The sequence below is a fragment of the Zonotrichia leucophrys genome, chromosome 1 (genome assembly GCF_028769735.1).
Source record: "Zonotrichia leucophrys gambelii isolate GWCS_2022_RI chromosome 1, RI_Zleu_2.0, whole genome shotgun sequence".
NCBI lineage: Eukaryota > Metazoa > Chordata > Aves > Passeriformes > Passerellidae > Zonotrichia > Zonotrichia leucophrys.
The window spans coordinates 33,299,946-33,319,161 of NC_088169.1; the positions used below are offsets into that span (position 1 = coordinate 33,299,946).

General features: G+C 38.9%; 1 protein-coding gene across 1 annotated transcript in view; it reads left to right on the forward strand.

The window, feature by feature from the left end:
* GABRG3 (gamma-aminobutyric acid type A receptor subunit gamma3) overlaps nt 1–19,216 on the forward strand; it is a 300,014-nt gene that overhangs the window by 241,901 nt on the left and 38,897 nt on the right. The window contains exon 6 of the mRNA XM_064711367.1: nt 1,692–1,829. Coding sequence (XP_064567437.1) covers nt 1,692–1,829 — 138 coding nt within the window. The remainder of the gene's footprint in view (nt 1–1,691; nt 1,830–19,216) is intronic.

The following is a 19,216-nucleotide window of genomic DNA, read 5'->3' on the forward strand; positions in this document are numbered from 1 at the left end:
ACTTAAAAATAATGTATTAGAAGTATATTTTTTTTTACTTGCAAGATAGTTGAAACATTTTTACTTACAATGATTATAGTAGATAGATAGAAATTTATCTGAGAAAAGGGACTCCATCTTATGTTCCCTATTCAGTTTCACACCACCACGCCCCATCCTGGTGCAACTTGAGGCCATTTCCTCATCTTATTGTTTGGTGCTTGGAAGACGAAGAAATGTGATCAGAGGGTTCAAATTTCAGATCATTCAGGGCTAGGGCTTGGAGGCTCAGCAAAGCTTGACTTCTCTCACTGCATCCTCTGACATAATCTGCCAGCCAAAAAAATTAACCTTTAGGTCAATCTCACAGACTTGCACAGCAGAATTGGCAGCAGAATCTACTTGGCAGCAAGAGTTCTCACAGAGAACAGTGTTTGTTACTCAGTTGGGTCCTTCACAGGTTATTTCTTTATTTACATTGATGGGAAATATACAAATGTGACATTTTAAATTAACACATAGTGATTTTTTGGTCATTTTTTTTAGACAAGAACTAAGGGACTTGTGGGTACTTTTCTTTGTGTGTTAGTGGGAGGAATAAATGAGGCTGTGCACGCCTTACAGCAGTACCCTGGCAGGGTGGAACCTAAAACAAGATTAAAAAGACACTCACAGGAGGAAGACATCAAGGAAATAGCACCATGACCAGAGAGGTTGTTTTGCAATGCAAATATAAAAATGTATCAGTTTTCAATGGGGAAAATAAATAAATAAATTACTGATGTGACAATTATATTAACCATCTTTCATTGTTGTTAGGCTTTTAATTTGCCTTGTAATCTACAGCTATTATATTAATGAGATGAATAAAAATTGATTATATAATACATTAGAGAACAATCTAATTGTAACTAGCATGGGTGGGCTGTTGTTTTTAGGTGGTTTATTGTTATGGTATGGTCTGGTTGGAGATTTGTTGGACATCAATTGGAAAATGCCATTCTCTAACAAAGAGGAAATTAAAAATTGGCATAAGAATTAATCTGACTACTGAGTGCTAAACTGATAAAGACTTTCAGAAGCTATTTCAGCAGTAGAGATCAGGTGATGCCTCATTAATTACCCCAGACTTCAGAAGAGATATGGTAGCATAATCACTTTAAAATTCCCATGCTAATTAAAATTTTGCTTTCCTTTGCACTGTTATCTTTCTTTCAGAAGTGCAGTAGCACACTCCCTACTGGAACTATTGCGGCTTTTAAAACAACAGTGTCCTTTTCAATTGTTGATATTTTCCACTGAGAGACTCCCCATTTTTTGCATTCTGTTGGTTTGCTCAGCTTCTTCAGAGCTTACGAAAAGCAGCATACTTCTGTGCCTGGACCTCCAATTACTACAGTCAACTGCACCTCTGAAGAGATCTGTTTGTGATAGAACCAATCGTATTTTTTCTGTTGTTATAAAACAATGATTGTGAAAAATCACAGGTTTGCCAGTATTATAACTCCATTTTTGTGTACATTATGTCTCTATTTTTGTGTGCCATACAACTCTGGAGAATGATGCCACTTAACTCACTGACAAAGCATCCGATCAGAAATTCAGGTGTTCCCAAACAGCACTGAAACAGTGAACAGATAGTATTTTGCAGAACATTTTTTTATGAAATGTGAAATATTCATATGCATATGTATATATATATTAATTTCTAGATGGCTATCCTAAAGAGGAGATGATTTACAGATGGAGGAAAAATTCAGTGGAGGCTGCTGACCAGAAGTCTTGGAGACTCTATCAGTTTGACTTTATGGGTCTCAGAAATACTTCAGAAATTGTGAAAACCTCTGCAGGTAAGAATGATACAAATGGTAGTGCTTTTTCTGGAATTCAAATTATTTAAAAATATTTATCCCTGTTTTGCTTTCATTCAAGTGCAAATTGATTTTATTATGTTATATTGATTTTAAAATGTTCATTTTAGAAGCTGTAAAGTTCAGGCCTCAAAAATATTGACTTTATCTTGATTTTTGATAATCTCTACTCTTCTAGTGACTTCACAAACTGAGGAGTAAATGTTTGCTTGATATGGCTATTTGGTTTAGACTTGAAGTTACTGTATGATTCTCATTCCTCATTTATTAGGCCACTCCTGTGTTGAATCTGCCTTCACCATAAATTAAAGAGAAAGATTTTGAGCACAATGGTAGGTTAGTGAAATTAGACACTTTCTGTTCTTCATCATTCAGAAAACGGTTTAATATTTTTCTTAATATTCTAAAGACATTCTCTTTCTCAGTTGATAAATGCCTTTGCTAGTGACCTTACCAATTGATTGCAATTAAAATCTAATAATGCCTATTCTATTTCTTCAGAAATTTTGCTATTTCTTATAATAACACAGTAATATAGAGGAAAAAAAAAGATTTTTAAATGGAATACATTATTTGGACTGGATAAATTGTGGTCACACCATGTCTAAACTTTATACATGACTGCAGTAAGCTCCATGATTGCCATGATTTAGTAAGTCTTCCCACAGCTCCTGAGGGAAACTGCTAGAAGCAACCTTCTGCTTAACAGGTGGTGAATTTTTGAAAAAAATTGGGGTTTTTTTGCCAAAAGGTAATCAAAGCTAAGCTATTATTTTCAAAATATTAATGATTTAAAAATTTCAAATCTGTGGAACTACTGCTGTTTAGTCCTGGCCCACTCACTAACATCAGCAATGAATTCTTAAAACTGTATAGGAATTTTTGTAATGAAAAGTCACTAAATTTTTAGTGAATATGTTGAGCTGGTGGTTTAGCAGAAAAAAATGGTGCAAAGAGCACACATGTGAAAGTTCTCTTTTGCTATGGATACAAAGTCTTTTAATTTGCAAGTTACTGAGGAATGCAAATTTCCCATAAATTGACTCAGGTACAAAATACTAAATCATTAAAATACTTATGTATGTGGTTTAACCCCAGCTGGCAGTTTAACCATGCAGCTGCTTACTCACTTTCCCTGGTGGGATGGGGGAAAGAATTGGAAGAATAAAAGCCAGAAAACTCATGGGTTAAGATAAAGATAGTTTAATAGGGAAAGAAAACGCTGTGCACCCTAGCAAAGCAAAACAAGAAATTAATTCACTGCTTCCCATGGGCAGGCAGGTGTTCAGCCTTCTCCAAGAAACAGGGGTGTTGGAACTAGATGATCTTCAAGGTCCCTTCCAATCCAAACCATTTTGTGTTTCCATGGAAAAGAATTACACAGTTAATATTAATATAACACCAGTGTCTTGATAAACAAATCTATTTAACTCTTCCCAGAAAAACCTATTTATAGAGGTCTTACCTAAATAAGTGGATAGATAATGTGGAGCATAGAGAAACCTATTTCCTATGTTCATTTTAGCATGGGCCTTGTTCTTATTAAGATGAGTGAGTTGGCACAATATTTCTGTATAATTGCTCTTGCTGTTTCTGCTTACCCATGTTTGTGAGTGCAAAATCCAACAGCAGTGTTGAACTCAAGTTACTGGAACCATGGGATATTTCTGTTCTCCTAGAGGTACCACAGTGACAGAAGGTTGTTGACAAACTAAAGCTTATTCAAATACTGACAGCCCTCCCCCCCCAAAAAAAAAAAAAAAAAACAAAACAACAAAAAAACCCTGTCAGGAGATTGTGGAAGCCAACTTGGAAGAAACAATGTAAAATGTATGTGTCAAATTGCCATCTGAAGTTATTAGGTTAGAAAAATGAGTTGTGCATTTCACCAGATATCTAAGATAGGTGTCAACAAACATATTAGAGATGTGAAGAATAAACCCCTGAGTTTGCACATGGACCTGAGTTTTCAGAAAACAGACTATATTTTGTTACTCTATAGTTTAAGGTAATTTCAAAGACCAGATTTACTGAATGTCAACAATATTTACTGTCAACAGCAAACAGGGCCAGGACTTAAGGAAAAGCAAATACATTGGAAAACTTTGAATATGCCCCATGTTGTAGTGTAAGGAGTCCCAAAATAGAGGAAGGGGGCAGGACAGAGTGCAATATGTCTCTGAAAAAAATTCTGTAAGTTTCTGTTGTGTCTAAATATATGTGAACAAATGGGATAAAGGGGCATCTGTACTCTGGGATGTTCCTGTTTACTGAAGTAAAGCCCTAGCCAAGAAGTTTGAGAATTAGGAAACCCACAAAGCTGCTGTTTCCTACTGTTTGGACAATCTGCGATAAAGGGAGGTGGCAGCTGCTTCTTGCAGGTGTTACATCTCCTTTACAGCCATGCCACAGGGGGCTGCAGGTGGTCAGAAATAAATGCCAAGTTCTGACATGGAAGATCTGTGACATTTTTGCACTCAAGCTACCTGAAGAGGGAGACTGCCCTGAGGCTGCCCCGAGGACACTGTGGGTGTAGGATTCACTCAGAATTTATGCTGCTCCTCAGAGAGAGCAGTTCCTGCCCTGTGCTGTGGTCAGCCTGGGGCCTCTGAGCCCTGTGGCAGCCCGTGATGGCCCCAGCAGCCACCTCTGCAGGCTCAGGGCAGAAAGGAAAAACAGCATTGGTCCGACTGCTGAACAGGGATCATTCCTACTAATGAGGTGGAGTTAGGAGAAGGGAAGCAGGCTGGATACCACCAGCAGCTTTCTGAAAAAAAGGTACCAAAGATCATCTCTTCCTCCCAAGGGAAGTTATGGAAACTACTATTCCAGAGGGAATTAAGAAAAAAAAAAAAAAAGCAGACTAGGCATAGCATGGGATCTACTGCAGAGACCAATCCTGCACTAACAAGAGGTGGATTCAAAACCCTGACTTCTTTTTGCTTACACCTTCCTGCTTGTTTTGGATGCTATTGCTTCTAACTAAATTACATCTATGTAATGTGAGAGCTGCTGCAGTGCCACCTTCCTATGTCCAGCTTGGGGACCTCTTTTTAGCTCCTCTTCAGCCATGTTCTGGGTGTAATGAAGAGAGGTCACACTGACCACACAGCAACTTGCTGCTGTTCCTCATTTGCATTAAGTCCTTTCTTGATAGTCATTTTTATGACGGAATTGTTAGATTTAAGACTTGGAAGTGTTCTGCTTTTTGATTTTTTTTCAGTCTTTCCAAACCTTTTTCAGACATTTAAATAACCTCTATGTTAATCTATGACAATTTCAGAGGTACATGGTTAAGAAGCCAGCTGTCAGGGTGCACTTCAGAAATCTAAGTAATATGAAAAATGCCATATTTGCACTGAACCAGCAGTGGCTTAAATTACTGACACAGTGTTGTACTTTGCTCTTTTTTTACCATAATCTGGCAGCCAAAAAAAGTCTTCATTGCCACCTGGAAGAAGTGTACATCTTTCTCCTGAGGGTATTTTTTTTAATTTCATGCTAAGATATAAATCCAAAAAATAAATTAAATACCTACTTCAAATGATGGTTGCATGCACTAATCAGTAGAAGTCACTGTGCTGGTGGTATGGTCATGAGCCTTTATCTGGAACCCTGAGAAAGCTCTCACTGCCAGGTGATATCAAATTAATTTACAAATACTAAAAAATTCCCCTGTTGCCATCTGGCAAGGTACTCGGACTCAGATTCTGTAATGAGAGCACTTCTCTTGCTACAATGTCAAATAAGGCTGACAAAGATAATGAAAGTCAAGGGAGTACTAAAGCCACCTGTGAAAAGAAAGGACAAACTGCATGTATAGAAAAAATGTGCAGATTTTAAAACTGCAAGTCAGCCAATGGAAAGGTGACCAGGACAGCAGGACAGAGAAGAATGTCCTCTTTAAAAGCACTCTGTGTGTGATTGTAGTAAACTTCGGGTTTCTGAGTTCTAGACATTTCAAATACACTTGTGGGCAGTGATGGGATGGGACATAGGAGGGGGATAAAAGCAAAGACGTAATAAAACCCACAAAAAATTATGGAGGATTCCACAATTAAGGCTCATGGAGTGAGCTGTAGTGTTGCTTGCACTTTTCTGCACTTTTCTGTCTTCCTCAGAAAGTCAATTGTTTTAAAACTACTTATTTTTTTCACACTGTTAGATAAACAGAAAGACCCTCTAGCTCTTGAATCTTTTCATTTACTTAAAAACTTCTTTGCACCATACAAGTATTGTTTGTGCTCTTTCTCAGATGCTTTTAGGGTGAGAGATTTTTTGCAGTTCAGAGGGTCTTTGCCTCTGTTAAGTTCAAGATAACTCCTCAGAAAGAGAAAATACCAATAAAAGCACCCTATTTTAAAAAAATATAGCTGATTATTTCAAATTATATATATATAAAACCACACAGAAAGGTCCATTTCATAGATTCTGAATTATCCCAAACATTAATACTGAAAATAAATAGCCATAACAACTGCCATAAGAAGGAGAACCTTTGTTCACATACCATGGGTGGGTGATGATTAGTGTGAGTCTGCCTGTCATACAACTTCTAAATCGTGCTTTATGTTTTTTGAAATACTGTTTTTTGAAATTGCTGTTTCATAAAGTACTTCAGCTTAAATGATGCTCTCAGCCCTGTACCACAGGGCTGCAAATCAAGGTTGATATCTGTTGTCACAGATTTAGATAAAGCTCTTTTGGGCCATATTTGAAGCAACAGAGATTAAAGGACATTTTCTCTTGCAGAGTACTCAGTAAATGACAAGTACAAAGCTACTACAGAACAAAATAAAGCAAACTTTTCTTTCAAGACAATGCAAATATCTACATACATATGTATGCATACGTATATACATATATGGCTACTTGCCAAGGAGGGAAGGGACACACATGTTTTTGTAGGAATGCTAAATTTCCCTAGGACAGCCCCCATCAAGTCAAATGTGTTCTTGCAGCACAGAGCACCACTTGTATCCTGGGCTCCATCAACGACCAGCATGTTGAATGAGGTGATTCTGCCCTTCTATTCCACTCTAGTGAGGTCCCACATGGAATATGGGGCACTGGGGTCCTAAGCATAATAAGGACATGGAACTGTTGAAATTAGTCTAGAGGATGGTCATGAAGATGATCAGAGGGCTGTAGCTTCTCTGCTGTAAAGACAGACGGAGAGGGTTCAGCCTGGAGAAGAGAAGGCTCCAGGGAGACCTTCTAGCAGCCATTCAGTGCCTAAAGGGAGGGGTGGAGAGGGACTTCTTAACAAAGGCCTGAAGTGCTGTCACTTCCAGGCCTTTGTAACAACAACAACAAGGGGAGATGGCTTCAAACTGAAAGACAGTAAGTTTAGATTAGATATTAGGAAGAAATTCTTTACTGGATAGACACTGGAACAGGTTTTCCAGAGAAGCTTTGTGTATCCCACCCCTGGAAGTGTTCAAGGTCAGACTGAATGGAGCTTTGAGCAGTCTGGTCTAGTGGAAGGTGTCCATGCCCATGGTACGAGACATGACACTAGATGATCTTTAGGTCCCTTGCACCCCAAACTATTCTTTGATTCGAAATCTATGACATTAGTTGATGCTCCTTGGCTTTGTCAAAAGTCAGCACACTCCCAGAGATTTATCCAGAGGAAATGATGCTCATGATTTTCTCTTCTAATAGGTGTGCAAAGAACAGCTGACTTGAGAAAGCATTTCAAAATGGTCACCTCAGCTTACTCTTTACTATCACATGCTCCCAGATCACTTAGCTGTAGTCACAGAGAGCCCACAATGAGCACCCACACAAGGTGAGCCAGACTGGCCAGTGCCAGTCCAGCGCTAGGCTGCACCCAGAGGTCTGTGTTGAGAGGGCAGGACCACCCATCCCAACCATCACACTCACAAAGAAAGGGCAGTGCCAGCAGCAGGAGCTGAACCCCTTAGCTTGAGGAAGAGATTGCAAGAAGCGTGGCAAGGAAGGGTGGTCAAGCCTTATCAAAGCAACTGGAACTTGTTGGTGCCCTTATGGTCTTGACAATGAGTGGAAAAAATGCACAAAATGCCACAGTGACTGAATGCAATTGCATCCATACATAGTTCTTTTTAATAATCTGATTAAATCAGATCCTCATGCACCAGCTAACTCATCTGAAGGTATTTATTTAATGCATATCTATTAGACCTGTGGGTTTTAAATTCATGTGTGTTCTGGTTTGACATTGGCACAAGGCCAAATGCCCACATGAAAATACACCTTCTCTGGTGTCTGCTGTGAGATTTTGACCAGGAATAAACAAAGCAGGCTCTCACTTGAAAAAGAAGAAAAGTTTATTAACTAAACTACAAAGACAATAACTAAACTACACACACAAGGAAGAAAGAGAAAAAAAAAAACAAGGAAAATGAAACCTCACAAAAACACTCTCCTCCTCCTCCCCCCCAAATTCCCAATACAATAATACAATACAATCCAAAATCAATTCTGGGTCCAGCACCACCCTTTAGAATGCTCAGCTTCAGTTCCTCAAGAGGAAAGGGAGTCCTTCCATGTGTCGTGGTGGCCTTTTCCATCCTTGTTCCGGTGCTCTCACCACCGGACCAGAATCAGGGCTGCTTCCAGGGTTGTCCTTTTAAGGAGGCTGTGTCCAGTTCCAGAGAAGCTCAATCTCTCACCTCTGGGACATCTGTCCCCCCCATATTTTATATACCCCCTGGGGCCAAGGGGTACCCACACTGAATCTTCTTTGGCGCTGGGACATTTCTCCCCCTGGACTCAGTCTCTGTATTCCAGGGAAACATAGCTCTGTCCATGGCCACACAAAAGAGTCCAGCATAAAATGCCACTCCCTCTTCTCCATCTTTCTAACATCTCTCTCTCTCTCTCTATGGTCCAGACCTTTATCACTCGCTCATTTCCTTCGTCCTCCTCCACTCTTATCATCTCGTCTAGGAAGGGTTAATGTTCTGTGAAGTTTTCATTGTCCAAAAAAGGGTTAAAAACTCCTCCAAGCGGCTGGACTCCTGGCTGCAACCCCCCCCCCCCCCCCCCCACCATCTCCTCGCATGTTTACTGCTTTCAAGGTAACGGCACACAAACACCGGCTGCACTCTCTCTGTCTCCAAGGTGGGGCGGGGGGGGAACAGGCTGCCCATTGCTTCCCGGCATTTCTTCATTTTCTTCCTTCCGCCCTTGGGGCCAGGCCTACCTCTCCCAGGCCGGGCCGCATGGCTTTTCCCCTCCCCCAGCCCAGCCAGCAACTGGGCCAGGGGAGAGACTCAACTCCTTCACCGCCGGAAATCCAAAGAGGACTGCCAGGGGGAGAGCCCTGCTTTTACCCTGTGTTCTCGGAGGTGGACCCAGTGCCCAGTGGTTGGGCCAGATGGCAATATTCAAAACTGACCACTCATTGGCCCCATCCACACAGCATCCCAGAAATCCTGTTTCCGGGTCAAACCATGACAATGTGCCACTGAGTCCTGATGTCCCAATGACATAGCAGAGAGCTCTTGTCATCTCTGTTCTCCCCAGGACAAATGTGAATTTGAGGATGTTTTTTCCCCTGAAATGCTAAATTCATTGGGCTCAAGAAGACATTACACATTGTCTTTCAAAAGACTGTCTTTAACCAGATGGCAGAAGCAGACAGTTGGAGACTCAGAAAAATACAATGTACCATTTTAAAATAGTGTCTTTTTCACTTATGTGGCGTTGCAGGACCTTTGCCTCTTTCACCATGGGTATCACATTGTCCTGGTTCCAGACAGGACAGGGTTAATTTTTTGCAGTGGCCAGGAGGGTCATGGCCAGGATGTGGATATTATTCCACACCACTTTCATTGGGAGTGGAGGGAAAGGGACTCCAAAAACACTGTAAGATCCAGAATGTTCATACAGTTGAAGAGTACTTAGTGTGTAGCACCAAATAAACACCTGGATTTGAGCTGACTCTCATTCTTTGGCTGCTTTCAGAGGAACAAAATAATACTGTAAGTCTTTTGCCTCAGCAGAAATCCTGGAATGAGGGAATATTGCAGGACTTACTTTCTGACAGTAAATACCAACAGAAAATTAGCCTGGTTATAAGAAGATTTAGCAATAATCTTTTTGTTGACAGAGTTTTGATCTCTGATACAGTATTTGGAATAAACCAAATCCCTTTTTAGTGGAGAAATCAACAGTATTGACTTCTAAAAGGTATTCATTCATATGTCAAGCAGCAATTGATCAGCGTGAATATTTTGAAGATTTTGAAGCTTTTCTAATAGAAGTTTCCAGTTTAATTTTTAACAGTTTTCATATAAAAGTCTGATAACTTTGGCACTAGCTACTCAGATTAGGAGTGTAATAAATATACCATTACTTACAATACTTCTAGTCTATTAAAGCATTTTCCTATGTTGTTTGGAAGTTTGATAGACATTCATGGGAATAAAAACCTTTATTTGCCCTGAAAATCCATTACTTGCCCATCTTGTTACGAAACTCTCTCATAAAACTCCTAGTAAGACATCTTCTGAAGAGAGTGATTTATAACTGCAGCAATAGCCTGCTGAAGTTAATGGAACTCTTCCATGGTGCTGGCCTGGGATCAGACCCTGAAATGCAGAAGCCTAAAACTGTATATTTAAAGTGAGTGATTCTTTAGTCACTAGAAACTAGAAAAAGCTCAGCTTAATAATATGAGTGGGATAAGTATAACATGCTCTAATAATACCTTCCCTCTTCACAAATAGTGCAGAAGATAACAAGATTAAGAGAAGAAGAGAGAATATTACTCCTCTCCGTACTTTTAAATTCAGTAGAACTGAATATATAACTGGCTTCATTCTTATGCTTTGCCTTGCAGAGACAAATGCAATGTCCTTTGTATAGGTCCTTACTGCAGCAAATGATGAGAGATAAGAAGTAATAAGAAGTAATTTTACTTAGTAGTAAAGACAAAAGTAGAACATAAAATAGACAATAGAAGACTTGGGAGCAAGTCTTCACCTGCATTTTTTCTGAAGGGAAAATTTCAGTAGGAAGCAATTTTTCCCTAAAAAGACATCCATTTGTCCTTGTTAAAGTACCTCAAGTTGTCCTTTCTGAAAGATTTCCTGAACGTATGGAAAAAAACACACAGTCTTTTTTCTATTATGTTTTCCTTCAGCTGATGTTTTTATCTGATAGTTCCATATTTTGGAGTGTTTTGTATGTGTCTGACTTTAAGGTTCCTTAATTAGTGTTCCCATTCACTCATTGAGTGACAATGCTATATTTATTTGTTGCTCCTCTCTGTACATTGAGTCCTGATCTCCTGCTCCCTTCTGCTGGAACTACATGAATTTCCATTCTAGGATAGTTCACCAGGACAGGTAGACAACAAGGCTGACTCTGTTCTCCAGTAACAATAAGCCAGACCTTGGGATTTTAGCCTGAGCTCCCCTCTGAGCTTGAAAGATGATTGGATATTTAATAGCAGTGTGAAGCACTAAGTAAAGCCATTACAGAATTTAGCACAAAGGCTAGCTAAGTCACTCGCTTGAGACATTGGGGCTTTGGTCTCACTGTCCTGGTGCTTTTACCAGAGATCACAAGGTAAAAAGCAAAATACTGGACTTGCTTCCATGTTTTGCTAGGAAAAAGATTTTGGTTCCTTACTTCTAAAGAACAGAGTTGTGAATTTTACATAGCAACAGAGGCCTTCCTGTTAGCAGTCGCTTCTCATCTGTATTTTTCCTGTCCAGCCTAGATGACGCTGAGGTAAACTGAAAGCTTTTAGGAATTCATTCTGAGATTTCCAGCTCCCTCACTTGCTGCTCTCTGCAGTCATGGCAAGGTTTGATCTGTGAGGATAATTGTGTGGCCAGACATTGCCAAATAAGACGCCACACTGCCATTTTTAAGATATCCAGACCTTTGCAAGTAAAACCCTCGATCTGCTGAACTATGTTTATAAAGGCAGTAATGAGCTGTCATGGTGGCTAAAGCAGTAGGGAGAGAGGGAGGCATTTCCAGGGAAAAGACACCATGACTGCAGTCAGAATGGCTTTACAAGTGTCTCTAATATACAAAATACAAACCAGAATTGAATCCATAGATTGATTTCTAATTAGGTGCACAATGTGGACAGAATATTTTGACTCAAATTGTGAAACATATCTTGACCTGCACTGCAGATTGATGATACAATTTATGTTATTAATATCACTGTGATGGGGTTGGAAATATTACATAAGAAGTGTGAACCTGTTTGCATTTATTCAGCTGAGAACAGCCTTCTATACTTGCTGTTCCAGCACCTCTGGCTTTGATTCCGACTTCTCTGTCATTACACTGCTGTATTGGTGATTTATGGTTGGTTAAACCAAAAGCTTTATATTAATGCAGACTGTGAAGGTTTGGCCTTTGGCCAAGGTTGCACAGTCAGTAAAATGTTATCTAAAAGTCTTTCAGAAGCAGAAATTGTAGTTAATTTAAAACTCACAGTATTGCAGAGGATATTTTATATTTTATTCACTTCTGAATCTACAGTCTTAATGAAAATTTTAAGACTCAGGGAGTATAGAAGAGCTATTCACATGCTGCAGAAAGGTGCTAAGTCTCTTTTTAGATTTTAACTAACAAAAATTGCAACACAGCCTAGTTACTTGCTAGCAAGATTTCTCTAAATTTAGCCTTCACTCCACATCAGGGTCATGTTTCCAGATTTCTTTCATGGGGTTGTGGAAGCTCTTTCCTCCAGTACCCTTTTCTGCAGCTAATATTCACAACATTCAGGTCTTGTTCATAATAACAGCTCCATTTCAGTCAACACCTTCTGCTTCAAAGTTACACTGGCAAGAGACAAAATCTCTTTAGTTGCCTGATGCTGGATTTGCCCACTCTCTACTAAAGCCAATATTCATCTTACCTTTATCTGCCAGAAAGTCTGGCACATATGAGCTATGCTGTCAGATAGCTAAGGAAGTGGCACAGTACAAGAATAAGCCTTGAGAAAGTTTCCAAACCTTCCAGCAAATGCAGCTAAAGTGGTGATATGAGACAACCTGAGAGCATTCCAGAAATGTAGGTAAGCCTGCCATGACAAGGGCTGGCACAGCATCCCATAGAAACCCAGAGGTGAATCCTTGGCACTTGGATAGGGTTGTTTGGCAGTGACAAAACCCTCACCTGGCAGCAGTCACGATGCATTGCAGTGTTTACAAAATGATTTTGGCAGAAGACACCAAAATTCATTCATTACATCAGAAAAAATTAATTACAGTCAGCTTGAGACAAACTGAAGGTGTGGACCAGAGGTCCATTGCAGGGAAATGTATAATCCCAAGAGTAGAGGAAGTAGCGTTAGGACAAGGATCTCAAAATACTCAAGTGATTTGTACTAAGATCTGCCCATGTCCTTGTGCTTCTGGAAAGATACATGCTCTTGAATACACTGCCTTCTTGAATGAGCCTTGTAAGTGAATCTGTTTAGTGTTTTAGACTTTGTTCTATAAAACAGGGATGAACTATAATAGTAGGCAATATCCTTATAGAAGATAATTCTGCATTATAATGGAGCATTTCCTTGCCAAGCTTTCTTTCAAAACCTTTTGGTCTTTCTCAGAAATTACAATCTTGTCTTTATCTTTAGTGGAGAGGAAAATTAATTTTTCATTCTGACATGACCCTTAAAGACTGATATTTAAAAGCCTACATTTAGCTATTCTGAACATCTGTACATTGCTCCCTAATTTCAAGACATTTAGAACACATTATTTTTCTTCACCAGAAATAATCTACAGCTACTCCTTTTCTAGTTGTTTTAAGTGTCTGCAACTGCAGTAGGTTCACTTTAGGTTGTGCAAATCTTTCAAGTCTGTCTTGGACCTGGGGACAGCCTGCTCCAGCTTCCCCTCCCCACCCCCAAACAAAACAGGGCATGGTGTTGTATCAGAGGAGGACAGTTTATTTGTAGATAAGTATAATATACAGATTTTCATCTGAGAAGTACAGAACCGCCACCCACATTCTAATTCAAGTCAGTATCACAGTTGATTGCAAACCTCTTATAGGTAGGACAGTTAAAGTGAAAAAAAGTCTGAAGCTCTTTCTGCTCTTCATATCCATAGCTTCAGGCATGTCCTTTGCGTGCTATAAACAGAGTGCCAAATTATTCCTTCAGTAATATTGATTCAAAACAGAAAATGTCTTAGAGTAACGAAGTACAAGTATCATAGAATTGCAAAACAGTTGGAAGAGAAAAAAGAATGTGCACTAATTCTTGGTTCACTGCATGCAGATTGCTATGAAACACAAAGATTTCAAAGATTAAAGAATTCAAATTCTCATTCCTACTGCAGTTGGACACTTGACAAAATAATGCAAATCTTTAAGCAAAGATGAAACAAAGCATGCAGATCATAGTTTTAGCATGTCTTGGTTTACTGTGACTTAAATTTTTCTCTGTCTTGTTACTTTTTTTTAATAAGGATACATTCCAGAAAAAAGCCCCAAACTGTAAAATATGTCTATTAATATATAGCATTGATTAAAATGTCTGGTTTAGTAATACCAATTTACACACTCCCATTCCAAGCTCTCTATTTCATCCTTATTTTTCTGTTCCTTCACTGAGAGGGAAAATGTCTGTTTGCTTTTCTAAGTGCTTCATTCAGAAGGAAGAAAATGTGCCAAATGTTGTCTGTGTTAACACAATAGATAAAGAGAGAACCACATTAAAATGTGAAAAAATCTTGTTGCAGCTTTCTCTTATTTAAATAGAGAGAGTTATTTCTAAGAACACATCTTGAGCATCCTGTCTGAAAAAGAACAAGTCCTTGAATAGATTTCCACAGTGCCTGCAAGGATCCTCTCAGCAAACTCTGAATTTCAGGACACCACTGGCTAACACTCACGGAATTAATTAATGTTTCCTATAATTCAAGCTGTCTCCAGAATGTGCCTGCTCATGGGACAGGCATCATCAAAAACTTTTAAGGAACAAACTTGGACTTTCTTTACTGTTTGAAGTTGCCAGAAATATTGAGGCAGGGAAACTGTTATCATGTGTTGAGATGATTCCCTTTGCTATGAAGTGCATCCTTGAAGAGAACTGGCAATACTGGGCTGATGGAAGCTCCCTCCATCACCCTCAGGCAGCACTAGTGAGGGGGCAGAGCTGAGCTTTAGTATCCTCTAACATCAAATAAAGCAGCTGGAAAGCGTTTTGCCCTTGACATTCTACACTGTCACTTACAGGTGTTGAAATTTTAGGTTTAGCCATGTCATCTGAGATAACAAAAGCTCTTTTAAATCAGCTGTAGCCTCAGAATTCATTTCAGGCCAAAGCCCATTGCAAATGGTGCTTAATCCCATTCTCTAACATCATGTGTTTCAAAATCAGATCCATGGTGAGGTGGGCAGGGAGCAGTATGGCAGAATGCTAATAAATACCCTATCTAGGAAGGGATGATCCTTAAAACATAATACAAAGTTTTCCCATTGTCACAATCTTAAAATAAAACTGCACTTTAATTGGATTCCATTTCTTTTTTTATTTTCAAAATTTGCCATTTTTATGGCAAATAAATCTTCTTAGGATAGGGGAACTCCAGAGAAGTCCAAGAATTATAGCAAACAATACATTTGTTATTGCTTCTGGTTTTGGTAACTTCCAGTTGCCTCTGATCTTGGAAGTGCCAGTGTGCCCTTTTTTTACCCTATACTCAAAATAATTTATAAAATATGAGAACTGTTGTCATCTAATCTCAGTTGTTTGGATGAAAAAATTTAGTCTTGTAACTTTGTCTGAGACTGAACCAGTGATATCATCCTCAAACAGTTTCAATCCCACTAATATCATATTAGGCATTGCATTATAAGGTAACTTGTGAACTTTTTTTTGCAGTTCCTAAATTTATACATAATTCCACTTTTCTCCACTTCTTCCCAAAGTTTTTAACAAATTGACAAGAAAAATGTCTGATTTCAAGTGTTGCATATTGTGGAAGTAATAGTTTCTTGACGAACACTGTAAACATACCTTTGAACCCGTAAAGATGAATTGCTGAAAACCAATTGAATTTTGAAGGCCACATCCCACAGTTTTCTCAAGATAATCTCTCTTTGACTGCAACATTCTTGTATAACCCTATAATTGGTATTTGGAAGTGTTTTCTTAGCAGTCATGCTGATTCAGAAAAAAAAATACACAGAAAATTTATTTATTGTCTGCTTCTTGTAAGCTTCAAGCTGATCGCATAGAGTAGATGTGAGATGCTGTTTTGATTTTCAGCTTTTCTTCAGAAAACATCTGTGAAAGGCAACAAAAATGAAGTAACTTTAGCATTATGTATTTCAAAAAGCACCTTCATCTTATATCATCTTATTTGAATTTCTGTAAGTAAAGAAGGACATAAGTAATTTCGGAGTTGAATTGAGTAAGATAATGAAAATAATATTGTTGAAGGTTTTTCATTGAATTCATGCTTTTGATTCATAAATCTTTCAGTACATTAAAATCTGTGTTTGCCTTTTTTGTTACTTTGGTTTTGCTTTGTTCTGAAATACATTTTTTATTCTCCTGTTTAGGAAAGCTGACAGCCAGTAAAGGCACAGACAGTGCCATTGTGTTTGATGCATCACAAAAGATTGACAAACTATTTACTGAAAGTGTTCAACAAATACCAAATAAATAACAGCAAATTCATTTGAAAACACTCAAGGACATTCTTAGAATGTTATAATAATCAAATAGAGGATTAAGTGTTCTTTAGACCATCACATTTCTTAATTACAATTTAAAACTTTTCATTATGGGATGGGATTCAACAAAAAAATATGGTTTATGCCTCCTGGTGTTGGATCAAAACCACCTAAGACATACTGTGAATAGAAGCAATTACTTATAATCTCTCTATGCTGGTTTAGATGTCAAAAATCAAAAATCTCTGCTTTGAGCAGTTTCATGCCAGTTTGACTCAAACATGTCAAACCCAGCTTACCTTTCTGCACCTTGCTGTCAGGCCTTTTTGCTTGTTTCTATTTTTCCTTCCCACTTCTTTGTCCCAAAGACCATTTTCTCTTAGCACTACTGTCCTCCTTCCCATGCCAGTTTGCTTTTACTATCCTTTGAACACGTGCTTGAATAAGACCTTTCTTGACCTTTTGCCTCCTGCCTTGTTCCTGGCTATTGTGCTTTCTCTTCAGCACAGACATTGCCATTCTTTCCCTACCCAGAAGCATGACACCATCACCTCATAAGGGTCATACTCCATTAGCCATGCACATTCTCCTGACTCAGATCTCTCCTGCCACCCTTCAAAAGCGACCAGGACACAAGCTGTGGGTTTGACAGAGCTCTGGAGTATTCGGCATCCCTCACTGGCTACACATCATTATGGCTGTATTTTAGCTTTTCTACACGGTCACTCATGTAGATCCAGGCAGCTGGAGCAATGCAGAACCAGAGCTCTGAGAAAGGTCTCAAATAAAGATAATTAGTAAACTATTATTGAACAATTGCCAGCATCAGTGTTTGGAATTAGGAGGCAAAGATAGATCTGTAATGCAACAGAAATAAGTCAATAAAGATCTAAGATTTTGGTTTATAAAAAAAATTAGATAATTTTACTATTCTGAGAAAAATGGAATGACAGATAATTAGCAGAAATTTGTGACAGCAGGACAATGGGAGAGACTGGGTAAATTCCCAGTAATCAAGTCAAAAATTAATCTTTGTTCAAAAAATTACCTTGGTTCAGCATTTCAGGAATAACAGGTTCAACAGACTGCCCTCCCCTTTATGTCCATCATCCACATGAAAATGCTGACCAAGAACCACAGGAATAACAGATGTCACGTGTAGGTGGCTGCTGTCTCTCCAGACAAGTCTGCTCCCACTCTGCAGTCAGCAGAGTTATGGTAGTCCAGCTTCAAACTCAGAAACACAGATCTCTTTCCATGCCTGGTAATAGATTCCCCTTGTCTATCTGCTACAACAAATAAAGGTTAAAGATCAGCATGGATCTTCGTAAATGTTACATTTTCCTGCCTGAATTTCCTCTTGCTCTGGTGGCCCTTATATTGCAGCATGGCATTTCACTTCCTTTCTGTCTAGACTGATTCCCACCTCCACAGAATTCCCTGCCCTGTGCAACATCCATGGTGCATTGGACCATCATGCTTTCTTGGGTCATACATGGGCATGAAACTCAAAAGACTTTTAGCAACGCTTCAGCTGCAAATATGAATGATGTTGCTAATGTTTCCTGGCACGTTCATGCAGTGCAGGAAATAGAGGGTGTCAACTCTGGCAGTGGCAGCTTCACCTGTAGTGACTCTGCAGTCTATCAGATTGCTTCTGTTTTGAAGTCACAGTCTCAAGGCTGTCTCTCTTCTGCTTTTCTCCCTCTACCTTGGGTTGATTCTACAGTGCAGAAAGCTGTTAATATAATGATTTATCAAACCACAGCACATAGAGTATCTTGGGCACATTTTAGATTCACAGATTTTTCTATGTTAAGAAAAAATGTTCAGTGGCTTTTGCACTAGAGGAAATGCAAAATTACAGGATTGTATTAACTCTAAAGAATCTATGGACATGGACAAAGAAATTCAATAAGTCTGATTCCCTCTACCTTAGGGAGAGTTTCTGCTTTAAAAGGAAAAGGGAAACGAAAGCAGAACAAAGTAAATTTTGCACAGGGTGATTCAGTGTTCAACAAAGTGAGAAGCAAAGGTGAAATAACTTGCCCATAAATACAAGTATTCAACAAAGCTGGAAACTGGCTCTAGCTTTAGTGATCATTTTTTGTACCAGACTTTTCCTGAAAGCAGTCAGAAGACATCCTAGTGGGCAGTTAATGTTCAGGGTGTTATTATGCATCATGAAAGGCTTTCTCTTTGGCTTACTTACCTTACTGGTCCCTGGGCCTCTTCTGTTGGGCAACTGTGATCATGGGTTTACTGCCAAATCAGAACTGACTCAAAATACTCGCAGTGTGACAATTGATAAAAGTTGCAATATTTCAACTTGATTTGCTTTCCTCAGGGCCCTTTATTTTTTCCCTTGCCTACCCTGTTCCCCACCACTTCATATTATGAGACAACCAGTTAAATAACACAGGGTATTTAAATCACATTCTATCAAAAGAAAAAAAAAAGAAAACCAAACAAAACCTGAACTTTTTACAGTTTTCTGTTCCCCTCTTTATTTTTGGCTGGCTGCTTTTTGTCTTTTTTTTTTTTTTCTGACACTACTAACTTGTATGCTGTCAAATCAGTTTGGCAAACTACTTAGGAGGTAGATTGTCTTCTGTGTTCACAACACTCATAGAGACCTCCCTGGAATGTGATCTGTGGGCTAGGTGTATGTTATAGTGGACCACCAGAATCAAGAAACCAAAAATAAACAG